General features: G+C 40.2%; 1 protein-coding gene across 3 annotated transcripts in view; it reads right to left on the bottom strand.

Moving 5' to 3' along the window:
• LOC115119644 (ADAMTS-like protein 4) overlaps window positions 1-14,937 on the bottom strand; it is a 115,345-nt gene that overhangs the window by 9,804 nt on the left and 90,604 nt on the right. For 2 of the 3 annotated variants that reach the window (XM_065027811.1, XM_065027812.1), the window contains exons 9-10: window positions 2,863-3,034; window positions 1,811-2,029 (exon numbers count right to left, since the gene is read on the bottom strand). In XM_065027811.1, the coding sequence (XP_064883883.1) occupies window positions 1,811-2,029; window positions 2,863-3,034 (391 nt within the window). The remainder of the gene's footprint in view (window positions 1-1,810; window positions 2,030-2,862; window positions 3,035-14,937) is intronic. The other variant, XM_065027813.1, reaches the window with a different exon arrangement.

The following is a 14,937-nucleotide window of genomic DNA, read 5'->3' as shown; positions in this document are numbered from 1 at the left end:
GTTGATGATACCTGCTGTACTGGGAGCCTGGTAGGAAAGTTATAGGATGAATCTAGTTGATGATACCTGCTGTACTGGGAGCCTGGTAGGAAAGTTATAGGATGAATCTAGTTGATGATACCTGCTGTACTGGGAGCCTGGTAGGAAGGTTATAGGATGAATCTAGTTGATGATACCTGCTGTACTGGGAGCCTGGTAGGAAGGTTATAGGATGAATCTAGTTGATGATACCTGCTGTACTGGGAGCCTGGTAGGAAGGTTATAGGATGAATCTAGTTGATGATACCTGCTGTACTGGGAGCCTGGTAGGAAGGTTATAGGATGAATCTAGTTGATGATACCTGCTGTACTGGGAGCCTGGTAGGAAAGTTATAGGATTAATCTAGTTGATGATACCTGCTGTACTGGGAGCCTGGTAGGAAAGTTATAGGATTAATCTAGTTGATGATACCTGCTGTACTGGGAGCCTGATAGGAAAGTTATAGGATGAATCTAGTTGATGATACCTGCTGTACTGGGAGCCTGGTAGGAAAGTTATAGGATGGCGTTCGAGCTGATCACTTTTGTCAAGTCATTGACGAGGTCACCGCCTTTCAAAGTGTGTTGTCTTACTGGGATAAAAATGGTCAGACTTGATGCCTACATGTCAACTACATGACCTCTACAATCAATATATGTGATCAAAGGTCATGAAGTTTTGACTGCAGTGACTTCAATCTTCTGCAGTTGCTCCTCACCAGCAGCAGCCTTCAGTCATCTCCTGCATTGTGAGAGGCTCTATCGTCAACCAATCATTAGAGGGCTTTTGTTTGACCCACGAGAACGGGACCAAAGACGTGACTGAAACAGGAAGCAACTTTGCCGCATTCAAAGATGATCTATTATATTGACAAGATAGTCGAGTGACCGCTCTAACAATGGAAATACTGTCCTTAATGATTTGAAGGCAGGCGAGATCAGGTGGGACCATTCTAGCCAATGAGAGGGCAGATATGCGTGTGAACAACAGGCACTAATGTGCATCCACTTATATTAGTACATTTGTAACAGCTTAAACATTATGAAACTTCTATTCTATTAAATAAGCCTCACTTAATTCGACAATCTCTCATAGACCTCGATACAAAAAAGAGCTCATCTCACGTGGACAGATTTTGTGTAGAGTAAATTCGATCGCTTCGCCTCGTCCTCTCTGCAGGGATTCATATGTATACAGTGGATATGTTCAAATGAATGTGATATTTGAGTCTCTCTCTCCCCAATTGATAGTACAATTTACACACATATATTTAGAGTTTGTGATTGTGTGATATGGGGATCGACATGACAAAGAAAAGCTTTTCTAAACAATGAACCCTGCCGTGTTTCACCGAGCCTTGCTGTTCCCCTTTCTGCTGTAGCAGACACACCTCCCCCGACCTCACTTCTCCACTTTCAGCTACAGTCGGTTGCTTTAGTCTTACCACTCAAACGCACCCATAAACTGTCTCATTCTAACAGCTCCAAGGAAATCACTGTTTCAGTTCAACAGTGTTCCACTTCCCTTGAATAACCACAAGAGGGAGATGTAACACAGCAAGCCCCTGAGTAGTATGATGAAGTTGTTGCCATTAGACACTGATCTAAGGCCAGTTTTGTGTTTTCCCTCCTTATGGTAAAGGTCAGGATTTGGGAGCATTTTGCTGAACCTAGAACTGTATCAGCATAAAAAATCTACACACAGCGAACTATGATTATAGGCACACACATGCACGTGCACGCCCTAACACACACACATATACACAGTCCAAGTATTTTGTTTTACTCTGACCTTTGCCACAGGAAGCAGTACACTCAGTGAGCCCGCCCCTCCTCCATACGAAGGGTGACTGGGTGTCGAGGGGCAGGTCGGTACGAGGTGGGATTCGAGCATTCCGATTGGGTACTGAGCCTCGGGGGCGGGAGCTCTCAGCTGTCCATCTGTCTGAGGAAGAAGAGGAGGAAGAGGGGGGAGGAGGGATAGGGTCTTCCACTGTTACAATGAGAGAACCTGAGAGCGAGCGAGCGAGAGAGAGCGAGCGAGAGAGAAAGAGAGAGAGAGAGAGCGAGAGAGAGCGAGAGAGAGAGAAATGGAAGGAACGGAACAAATAAAAACAGAGAGTGAATCACTTCGAGCTGATGATGTAGCCTAGTGGGTAGCCTAGTGGTTAGAGCGTTGGTCTAGTAACCGAAAGGTTGCAAGTTCGAATCCCCGAGCTGACAAGGTACACATCTGTCGTTCTGCCCCTGAACAAGGCAATAAACCCACTGTTCCTAGGCCGTCATTGAAAATAAGAATTTGTTCTTAACTGACTTGCCTAGTTAAATAAAGATAAAATATAATTCCTTAACATTAGACACATATATCTTTATTCTTAAAGGACAGTAACAGAGAACAGAGCGTGACATCATCCCATGCTACTTCCTGGTCCTATTCCCTGACGATCTACTTCCTGGTCCTATTCCCTGACGATCTACTTCCTGGTCCTATTCCCTGACGATCTACTTCCTGGTCCTATTCCCTGACGATCTACTTCCGGGTCCTGATTCGCTGACGATCTACTTCCTGGTCCTATTCCCTGACGATCTACTTCCGGGTCCTGATTCGCTGACGATCTACTTCCTGGTCCTATTCCCTGACGATCTACTTCCTGGTCCTATTCCCTGACGATCTACTTCCTGGTCCTATTCCCTGACGATCTACTTCCGGGTCCTGATTCGCTGATGATCTACTTCCTGGTCCTATTCCCTGATGATCTGACCTGTCACTATCACACAGCTTTATTCTGATCACCACTGGAAAATAACAGGGGGAAGAGGAGAAAAGAGGAATGTCAGACTCACTAGTGTCTCTCAGGGGTGCCCTCCCTCCATCCCTCGGTCGTTCCCTCTCTACTTCTCTCTCTCTAGGCCTCTCTCTTTCTCTCTCTCGCAGCCTCTCCCTCTCTTCCACTTTCTTTTCTGTTGGGATGTAGAATTCATAGTCGATCCCTGGATTCTGCCTATGGAAGATGATCTGGAGAACGACAGAGAGAGAGAGAGAGAGAGAGAGAGAGAGAGAGAGAGAGAAGGTATAAGAGGGAGAGAGAGAAAGGTGAGAGGGAGAGAGAAACAGATTTCAAAAGGGATGCAATGTGAGGTAGAGATTCCAGAGGTTGTCGAAATGTAATCAGCTTCACTCTGCATTACATGGGTCTGTGATGGCAACATTTAAACTTCTATTTTCTGATCTTTATAACCGCATATTTTTTTTCTCCAAATAGAACTAATCTGTTGTTTTAAATACAGGTGAAACCATAGAGATGAAGTTGGTCTGTTTCCAGGGAGATGTTGTTCTAACTTTATCCCTCAGAGCCCCCTCTCTCCCACAGCTAGGGAGACCTCAGAGGTATGCTGCATCTCTTTAATCAAATCTTAGCCTGGGCCTGGTGTTGGTGTTATTAAATCTTAGCCTGGGCCTGGTGTTGGTGTTATTAAATCTTAGCCTGGGCATGGTGTTGGTGTTATTAAATCTTAGCCTGGGCCTGGTGTTGGTGTTATTAAATCTTAGCCTGGGCCTGGTGTTGGTGTTATTAAATCTTAGCCTGGGCATGGTGTTGGTGTTATTAAATCTTAGCCTGGGCCTGGTGTTGGTGTTATTAAATCTTAGCCTGGGCCTGGTGTTGGTGTTATTAAATCTTAGCCTGGGCCTGGTGTTGGTGTTATTAAATCATAGCCTGTGCCTGGTGTTGGTGTTATTAAATCTTAGCCTGGACCTGGTGTTGGTGTTATTAAATCTTAGCTGGGCCTGGTGTTGGTGTTATTAAATCATAGCCTGTGCCTGGTGTTGGTGTTATTAAATCTTAGCCTGGACCTGGTGTTGGTGTTATTAAATCTTAGCTGGGCCTGATGTTGGTGTTATTAAATCTTAGCCTGGGCCTGGTGTTGGTGTTATTAAATCTTAGCTGGGGCCTGGTGTTGGTGTTATTAAATCTTAACCTGGGCCTGGTGTTGGTGTTATTAAATCTTAGCCTGGGCCTGGTGTTGGTAAGTCGCTCTGGATAAGAGCGTCTGCTAAATGACTTAAATGTAAATGTAAATGTTATTAAATCTTAGCCTAGGCCTGGTGTTGGTGTTATTAAATCTTAGCCTGGGCCTGATGTTGGTGTTATTAAATCTTAGCCTGGGCCTGATGTTGGTGTTATTAAATCTTAGCCTGGGCCTGATGTTGGTGTTATTCAATCTTAGCCTGTACCTGTTGTTGGTGTTATTACATCTTAGCCTGGGCCTGATGTTGGTGTTATTAAATCTTAGCCTGGGCCTGGTGTTGGTTTTGATGTTATTAAATCTTAGCCTGGGCCTGGTGTTGGTGTTATTACATCTTAGCCTGGGCCTGGTGTTGGTGTTATTAAATCTTAGCCTGGGCCTGGTGTTGGTGTTATTAAATCTTAGCCTGGGCCTGGTGTTGGTGTTATTAAATCTTAGCCTGGACCTGGTGTTGGTGTTATTAAATCTTAGCTGGGCCTGATGTTGGTGTTATTAAATCTTAGCCTGGTCCTGGTGTTATTAAATCTTAGCCTGGGCCTGGTGTTATTAAATCTTAGCTGGGACCTGGTGTTGGTGTTATTAAATCTTAGCCCGGGCCTGATGTTGGTGTTATTAAATCTTAGCCTGGGCCTGATGTTGGTGTTATTAAATCTTAGCCTGGGCCTGATGTTGGTGTTATTAAATCTTAGCCTGGGCCTGGTGTTATTAAATCTTAACCTGGGCCTGGTGTTGGTGTTATTAAATCTTAGCCCGGGCCTGGTGTTGGTTTTGGTGTTCTTAAATCTTAGCCTGGGCCTGGTGTTATTACATCTTAGCCTGGACCAGGTGTTGGTGTTATTAAATCTTAGCTGGGCCTGATGTTGGTGTTATTAAATCTTAGCCTGGGCCTGGTGTTATTAAATCTTAACCTGGGCCTGGTGTTATTAAATCTTAACCTGGACCTGGTGTTGGTGTTATTAAATCTTAGCTGGGGCCTGGTGTTGGTGTTATTAAATCTTAACCTGGGCCTGGTGTTGGTGTTATTAAATCTTAGCCTGTACCTGGTGTTGGTGTCATTACATCTTAGCCTGGGCCTGATGTTGGTGTTATTAAATCTTAGCCTGGGCCTGATGTTGGTGTTATTAAATCTTAGCCTGGGCCTGATGTTGGTGTTATTAAATCTTAGCCTGGGCCTGATGTTGGTGTTATTAAATCTTAGCCTGGGCCTGGTGTTGGTGTTATTAAATCTTAGCCTGGGCCTGATTCTGGTGTTATTAAATCTTAGCCTGGGCCTGATGATGGTGTTATTAAATCTTAGCCTGGGCCTGATGTTGGTGTTATTAAATCTTAGCCTGTACCTGGTGTTGGTGTTATTAAATCTTAACCTGGGCCTGATGTTGGTGTTATTAAATCTTAGCCTGGGCCTGGTGTTGGTGTTATTAAATCTTAGCCTGGGCATGGTGTTGGTGTTATTAAATCTTAGCCTGGGCCTGGTGTTGGTGTTATTAAATCTTAGCCTGGGCCTGGTGTTGGTGTTATTAAATTTTAGCCCGGGCCTGGTGTTGGTGTTATTAAATCTTAGCCTGGGCCTGGTGTTGGTGTTATTAAATCTTAGCCTAGGCCTGGTGTTGGTGTTATTAAATCTTAGCCTGGGCCTGATGTTGGTGTTATTAAATCTTAGCCTGGGCCTGATGTTGGTGTTATTCAATCTTAGCCTGTACCTGTTGTTGGTGTTATTACATCTTAGCCTGGGCCTGATGTTGGTGTTATTAAATCTTAGCCTGGGCCTGGTGTTGGTTTTGATGTTATTAAATCTTAGCCTGGGCCTGGTGTTGGTTTTGATGTTATTAAATCTTAGCCTGGGCCTGGTGTTGGTGTTATTAAATCTTAGCCTGGGCCTGGTGTTGGTGTTATTAAATCTTAGCCTGGGCCTGGTGTTGGTGTTATTAAATCTTAGCCTGGACCTGGTGTTGGTGTTATTAAATCTTAGCTGGGCCTGATGTTGGTGTTATTAAATCTTAGCCTGGTCCTGGTGTTATTAAATCTTAGCCTGGGCCTGGTGTTATTAAATCTTAGCTGGGACCTGGTGTTGGTGTTATTACATCTTAGCCTGGGCCTGATGTTGGTGTTATTAAATCTTAGCCTGGGCCTGGTGTTGGTTTTGATGTTATTAAATCTTAGCCTGGGCCTGGTGTTGGTTTTGATGTTATTAAATCTTAGCCTGGGCCTGGTGTTGGTGTTATTAAATCTTAGCCTGGGCCTGGTGTTGGTGTTATTAAATCTTAGCCTGGGCCTGGTGTTGGTGTTATTAAATCTTAGCCTGGACCTGGTGTTGGTGTTATTAAATCTTAGCTGGGCCTGATGTTGGTGTTATTAAATCTTAGCCTGGTCCTGGTGTTATTAAATCTTAGCCTGGGCCTGGTGTTGGTGTTATTAAATCTTAGCCTGGACCTGGTGTTGGTGTTATTAAATCTTAGCTGGGCCTGATGTTGGTGTTATTAAATCTTAGCCTGGTCCTGGTGTTATTAAATCTTAGCCTGGGCCTGGTGTTGGTGTTATTAAATCTTAGCTGGGACCTGGTGTTGGTGTTATTAAATCTTAGCCTGGGCCTGATGTTGGTGTTATTAAATCTTAGCCTGGGCCTGATGTTGGTGTTATTAAATATTAGCCTGGGCCTGATGTTGGTGTTATTAAATCTTAGCCCGGGCCTGATGTTGGTGTTATTAAATCTTAGCCTGGGCCTGATGTTGGTGTTATTAAATCTTAGCCTGGGCCTGGTGTTATTAAATCTTAACCTGGGCCTGGTGTTGGTGTTATTCAATCTTAGCCCGGGCCTGGTGTTGGTTTTGGTGTTATTAAATCTTAGCCTGGGCCTGGTGTTATTACATCTTAGCCTGGACCTGGTGTTGGTGTTATTAAATCTTAGCCTGGGCCTGGTGTTATTAAATCTTAGCTGGGGCCTGGTGTTGGTGTTATTAAATCTTAGCTGGGGCCTGGTGTTGGTGTTATTAAATCTTAACCTGGGCCTGGTGTTGGTGTTATTAAATCTTAGCCTGGGCCTGATGTTGGTGTTATTAAATCTTAGCCTGTACCTGGTGTTGGTGTCATTACATCTTAGCCTGGGCCTGATGTTGGTGTTATTAAATCTTAGCCTGGGCCTGATGTTGGTGTTATTAAATCTTAGCCTGGGCCTGATGTTGGTGTTATTAAATCTTAGCCTGGGCCTGGTGTTGGTGTTATTAAATCTTAGCCTGGGCCTGATTCTGGTGTTATTAAATCTTAGCCTGGGCCTGATGATGGTGTTATTAAATCTTAGCCTGGGCCTGATGTTGGTGTTATTAAATCTTAGCCTGTAACTGGTGTTGGTGTTATTAAATCTTAGCCCAGGCCTGATGTTGGTGTTATTAAATCTTAGCCTGGGCCTGATGTTGGTGTTATTAAATCTTAGCCTGTACCTGGTGTTGGTGTTATTAAATCTTAGCCTGGGCCTGATGTTGGTGTTATTAAGCCTGGCTATCTTAGCAGGCTCAGCCCAATCCTCAGTCAGCTGTGTTAAACCCAGGATAATGCTGGATTCACATGCCCTGTCTTCATGGTGATCTATATAGACTACAGGACAACATAACCCTGTCTTCATGGTGATCTATATAAACTACAGGACAACATAACCCTGTCTTCATGGTGATCTATATAGACTACAGGACAACATAGCCCTGTCTTCATGGTGATCTATATAAACTACAGGACAACATAACCCTGTCTTCATGGTGATCTATATAAACTACAGGACAACATAACCCTGTCTTCATGGTGATCTATATAGACTACAGGACAACATAGCCCTGTCTTCATGGTGATCTATATAAACTACAGGACAACATAACCCTGTCTTCATGGTGATCTATATAAACTACAGGACAACATAACCCTGTCTTCATGGTGATCTATATAGACTACAGGACAACATAGCCCTGTCTTCATGGTGATCTAATAAACTACAGGACAACATAACCCTGTCTTTGTGGTGATCTATATAAACTACAGGACAACATAACCTTGTCTTCATGGTGATCTATATAAACTACAGGACAACATAACCCTGTCTTTGTGGTGATCTATATAAACTACAGGACAACATAACCTTGTCTTCATGGTGATCTATATAAACTACAGGACAACATAACCCTGTCTTCATGGTGATCTATATAAACTACAGGACAACATAACCCTGTCTTCATGGTGATCTATATAAACTACAGAACAACATAACCCTGTCTTCATGGTGATCTATATAACCTATAGGACAACATAACCCTGTCTTCATGGTGATCTATATAAACTACAGGACAACATAACCCTGTCTTCATGGTGATCTATATAAACTACAGAACAACATAACCCTGTCTTCATGGTGATCTATATAAACTACAGAACAACTACAGAACAACATAACCCTGTCTTCATGGTGATCTATATAAACTACAGAACAACATAACAATGTCTTCATGGTGATCTATATAAACTACAGAAAAACCACAGAACACCATAACCCTGTCTTCATGGTGATCTATATAAACTACAGGACAACATAACCCTGTCTTCATGGTGATCTATATAAACTACAGAACAACATAACCCTGTCTTCATGGTGATCTATATAAACTACAGAACAACTACAGAACAACATAACCCTGTCTTCATGGTGATCTATATTAACTACAGAACAGCATAACCCTGTCTTCATGGTGATCTATATAAACTACAGGACAACATAACCCTGTCTTCATGGTGATCTATATAAACTACAGAACAACTACAGAACACCATAACCCTGTCTTCATGGTGACCTATATAAACTACAGGACAACATAACCTTGTCTTCATGGTGATCTATATAAACTACAGGACAACATAACCCTGTCTTCATGGTGATCTATATAAACTACAGGACAACATAACCCTGTCTTCATGGTGATCTATATAAACTACAGAACAACATAACCCTGTCTTCATGGTGATCTATATAAACTACAGAACAACATAACCCTGTGTACATGGAGATCTATATAAACTACAGGACAACATAACCCTGTCTTCATGGTGATCTATATAAACTACAGAACAACATAACCCTGTCTTCATGGTGATCTATATAAACTACAGAACAACTACAGAACAACATAACCCTGTCTACATGGTGATCTATATAAACTACAGAACAACATAACCCTGTCTTCATGGTGATCTAATAAACTACAGAACTACAGAACAACATAACCCTGTCTTCATGGTGATCTATATAAACTACAGAACAACTACAGAACACCATAATCCTGTCTTCATGGTGATCAATATAAACTACAGGACAACATAACCCTGTCTTCATGGTGATCTATATAAACTACAGGACAACATAACCTTGTCTTCATGGTGATCTATATAAACTACAGGACAACATAACCCTGTCTTCATGGTGATCAATATAAACTACAGGACAACATAACCCTGTCTTCATGGTGATCTATATAAACTACAGAACAAAATAACCTAGGGTCTTCATGGTGATCTATATAAACTACAGAACAACATAACCCTGTCTTCATGGTGATCTATATAAACTACAGGACAAAATAACCCTGTCTTCATGGTGATCTATATAAACTACAGAACAACATAAGCCTGTCTTCATGGTGATCTATATAAACTACAGGACAACATAACCCTGTCTTCATGGTGATCTATATAAACTACAGAACTACATAACCCTGTCTTCATGGTGATCTAATAAACTACAGAACAACATGACCCTGTCTTCATGGTGATCTATATAAACTACAGAACAACTACAGAACAACATAACCCTGTCTTCATGGTGATCTATATAAACTACAGGACAACATAACCCTGTCTTCATGGTGATCAATATAAACTACAGGACAACATAACCCTGTCTTCATGGTGATCTAATAAACTACAGAACAACTACAGAACAACATAACCCTGTCTTCATGGTGATCTATATAAACTACAGAACAACTACAGAACACCATAACCCTGTCTTCATGGTGATCAATATAAACTACAGGACAACATAACCCTGACTTCATGGTGATCTAATAAACTACAGAACAACATAACCCTGTCTTCATGGTGATCTATATAAACTACAGGACAACATAACCCTGTCTTCATGGTGATATATATAAACTACAGGACAACATAACCCTGTCTTCATGGTGATCTATATAAACTACAGGACAACATAACCCTGTCTTCATGGTGATCTATATAAACGACAGAACAACATAACCCTGTCTTCATGGTGATCTATATAAACTACAGAACAACATAACCCTGTCTTCATGGTGATCTATATAAACTACAGAACAACATAACCCTGTCTTCATTGTGATCTATATAAACTACAGAACAACATAACCCTGTCTTCATGGTGATCTATATAAACTACAGAACAACATAACCCTGTCTTCATGGTGATCTATATAAACTACAGAACAACATAACCCTGTCTTCATGGTGATCTAATAAACTACAGAACAACATAACCCTGTCTTCATGGTGATCTATATAAACTACAGAACAACTACAGAACAACATAACCCTGTGTACATGGTGATCTATATAAACTACAGAACAACATAACCCTGTCTTTATGGTGATCTATATAAACTACAGGACAACATAACCTTGTCTTCATGGTGATCTATATAAACTACAGGACAACATAAACCTGTCTTCATGGTGATCTATATAAACTACAGAACAACTACAGAACAACATAACCCTGTCTACATGGTGATCTATATAAACTACAGAACAACATAACCCTGTCTTCATGGTGATCTAATAAACTACAGAACAACATAACCCTGTCTTCATGGTGATCTATATAAACTACAGAACAACTACAGAACAACATAACCCTGTGTACATGGCGATCTATATAAACTACAGAACAACATAACCCTGTCTTTATGGTGATCTATATAAACTACAGGACAACATAACCTTGTCTTCATGGTGATCTATATAAACTACAGGACAACATAACCCTGTCTTCATGGTGATCTATATAAACTACAGAACAACTAAAGAACAACATAACCCTGTCTTCATGGTGATCTATATAAACTACAGGACAACATAACCCTGTCTTCATGGTGATCTAATAAACTACAGAACAACATAACCCTGTCTTCATGGTGATCTATATAAACTACAGGACAACATAACCCTGTCTTCATGGTGATCTATATACACTACAGAACAACATAACCCTGTCTTCATGGTGATCTATATAAACTACAGGACAACATAACCCTGTCTTCATGGTGATCTATATAAACTACAGAACAACTACAGAACAACATAACCCTGTCTACATGGTGATCTATATAAACTACAGAACAACATAACCCTGTCTTCATGGTGATCTAATAAACTACAGAACAACATAACCCTGTCTTCATGGTGATCTATATAAACTACAGAACAACTACAGAACAACATAACCCTGTGTACATGGCGATCTATATAAACTACAGAACAACATAACCCTGTCTTTATGGTGATCTATATAAACTACAGGACAACATAACCTTGTCTTCATGGTGATCTATATAAACTACAGGACAACATAACCCTGTCTTCATGGTGATCTATATAAACTACAGGACAACATAACCCTGTCTTCATGGTGATCAATATAAACTACAGGACAACATAACCCTGTCTTCATGGTGATCTAATAAACTACAGAACAACATAACCCTGTCTTCATGGTGATCTATATAAACTACAGGACAACATAACCCTGTCTTCATGGTGATCTATATAAACTACAGAACAACATAACCCTGTCTTCATGGTGATCTAATAAACTACAGAACAACATAACCCTGTCTTCATGGTGATCTATATAAACTACAGAACAACTACAGAACAACATAACCCTGTCTACATGGTGATCTATATAAACTACAGAACAACATAACCCTGTCTTCATGGTCATCTATATAAACTACAGGACAACATAACCCTGTATTCATGGTGATCTATATAAACTACAGGACAACATAACCCTGTCTTCATGGTGATCTATATAAACTACAGAACAACATAACCCTGTCTTCATGGTGATCTATATAAACTACAGGACAACATAGCCCTGTATTCATGGTGATCTATATAAACTACAGGACAACATAACCCTGTCTTCATGGTGATCTATATAAACTACAGGACAACATAACCCTGTCTTCATGGTGATCTATATAAACTACAGAACAACATAACCCTGTCTTCATGGTGATCTATATAAACTACAGAACAACATAACCCTGTCTTCATGGTGATCTATATAAACTACAGAACAACATAACCCTGTCTTCATGGTGATCTATATAAACTACAGGACAACATAACCCTGTCTTCATGGTGATCTATATAAACTACAGGACAACATAACCCTGTCTTCATGGTGATCTATATAAACTACAGAACAACTACAGAACAACATAACCCTGTCTACATGGTGATCTATATAAACTACAGGACAACATAACCCTGTCTTCATGGTGATCTATATAAACTACAGGACAACATAACCCTGTCTTCATGGTGATCTATATAAACTACAGGACAACATAACCCTGTCTTCATGGTGATCTATATAAACTACAGGACAACATAACCCTGTCTTCATGGTGATCTATATAAACTACAGAACAACATAACCCTGTCTTCGTGGTGATCTAATAAACTACAGAACAACATAACCCTGTCTTCATGGTGATCTATATAAACTACAGAACAACTACAGAACAACATAACCCTGTCTACATGGTGATCTATATAAACTACAGAACAACATAACCCTGTCTTCATGGTCATCTATATAAACTACAGGACAACATAACCCTGTATTCATGGTGATCTATATAAACTACAGAACAACATAACCCTGTCTTCATGGTGATCTATATAAACTACAGGACAACATAACCCTGTCTTCATGGTGATCTATATAAACTACAGGACAACATAACCCTGTCTTCATGGTGATCTATATAAACTACAGAACAACATAACCCTGTCTTCATGGTGATCTATATAAACTACAGGACAACATAACCCTGTCTTCATGGTGATCTATATAAACTACAGGACAACATAACCCTGTCTTCATGGTGATCTATATAAACTACAGGACAACATAACCCTGTCTTCATGGTGATCTATATAAACTACAGGACAACATAACCCTGTCTTCATGGTGATCTATATAAACTACAGGACAACATAGCCCTGTATTCATGGTGATCTATATAAACTACAGGACAACATAACCCTGTCTTCATGGTGATCTATATAAACTACAGGACAACATAGCCCTGTATTCATGGTGATCTATATAAACTACAGGACAACATAACCCTGTCTTCATGGTGATCTATATAAACTACAGGACAACATAACCCTGTCTTCATGGTGATCTATATAAACTACAGAACAACTACAGAACAACATAACCCTGTCTTCATGGTGATCTATATAAACTACAGGACAACATAACCCTGTCTTCATGGTGATCTATATAAACTACAGAACAACTACAGAACAACATAACCCTGTCTACATGGTGATCTATATAAACTACAGAACAACATAACCCTGTCTTCATGGTGATCTATATAAACTACAGAACAACTACAGAACAACATAACCCTGTGTACATGGCGATCTATATAAACTACAGAACAACATAACCCTGTCTTTATGGTGATCTATATAAACTACAGGACAACATAACCTTGTCTTCATGGTGATCTATATAAACTACAGGACAACATAACCCTGTCTTCATGGTGATCTATATAAACTACAGGACAACATAACCCTGTCTTCATGGTGATCAATATAAACTACAGGACAACATAACCCTGTCTTCATGGTGATCTAATAAACTACAGAACAACATAACCCTGTCTTCATGGTGATCTATATAAACTACAGGACAACATAACCCTGTCTTCATGGTGATCTATATAAACTACAGAACAACATAACCCTGTCTTCATGGTGATCTAATAAACTACAGAACAACATAACCCTGTCTTCATGGTGATCTATATAAACTACAGAACAACTACAGAACAACATAACCCTGTCTACATGGTGATCTATATAAACTACAGAACAACATAACCCTGTCTTCATGGTCATCTATATAAACTACAGGACAACATAACCCTGTATTCATGGTGATCTATATAAACTACAGGACAACATAACCCTGTCTTCATGGTGATCTATATAAACTACAGAACAACATAACCCTGTCTTCATGGTGATCTATATAAACTACAGGACAACATAGCCCTGTATTCATGGTGATCTATATAAACTACAGGACAACATAACCCTGTCTTCATGGTGATCTATATAAACTACAGGACAACATAACCCTGTCTTCATGGTGATCTATATAAACTACAGAACAACATAACCCTGTCTTCATGGTGATCTATATAAACTACAGAACAACATAACCCTGTCTTCATGGTGATCTATATAAACTACAGAACAACATAACCCTGTCTTCATGGTGATCTATATAAACTACAGGACAACATAACCCTGTCTTCATGGTGATCTATATAAACTACAGGACAACATAACCCTGTCTTCATGGTGATCTATATAAACTACAGAACAACTACAGAACAACATAACCCTGTCTACATGGTGATCTATATAAACTACAGGACAACATAACCCTGTCTTCATGGTGATCTATATAAACTACAGGACAACATAACCCTGTCTTCATGGTGATCTATATAAACTACAGGACAACATAACCCTGTCTTCATGGTGATCTATATAAACTAC

Source organism: Oncorhynchus nerka, linkage group LG14 (assembly GCF_034236695.1).
Source record: "Oncorhynchus nerka isolate Pitt River linkage group LG14, Oner_Uvic_2.0, whole genome shotgun sequence".
Taxonomy (NCBI): domain Eukaryota; kingdom Metazoa; phylum Chordata; class Actinopteri; order Salmoniformes; family Salmonidae; genus Oncorhynchus; species Oncorhynchus nerka.
The sequence above is the reverse complement of the archived record's forward strand: the minus strand, read 5'-3'. Positions and strand labels throughout refer to the sequence as shown.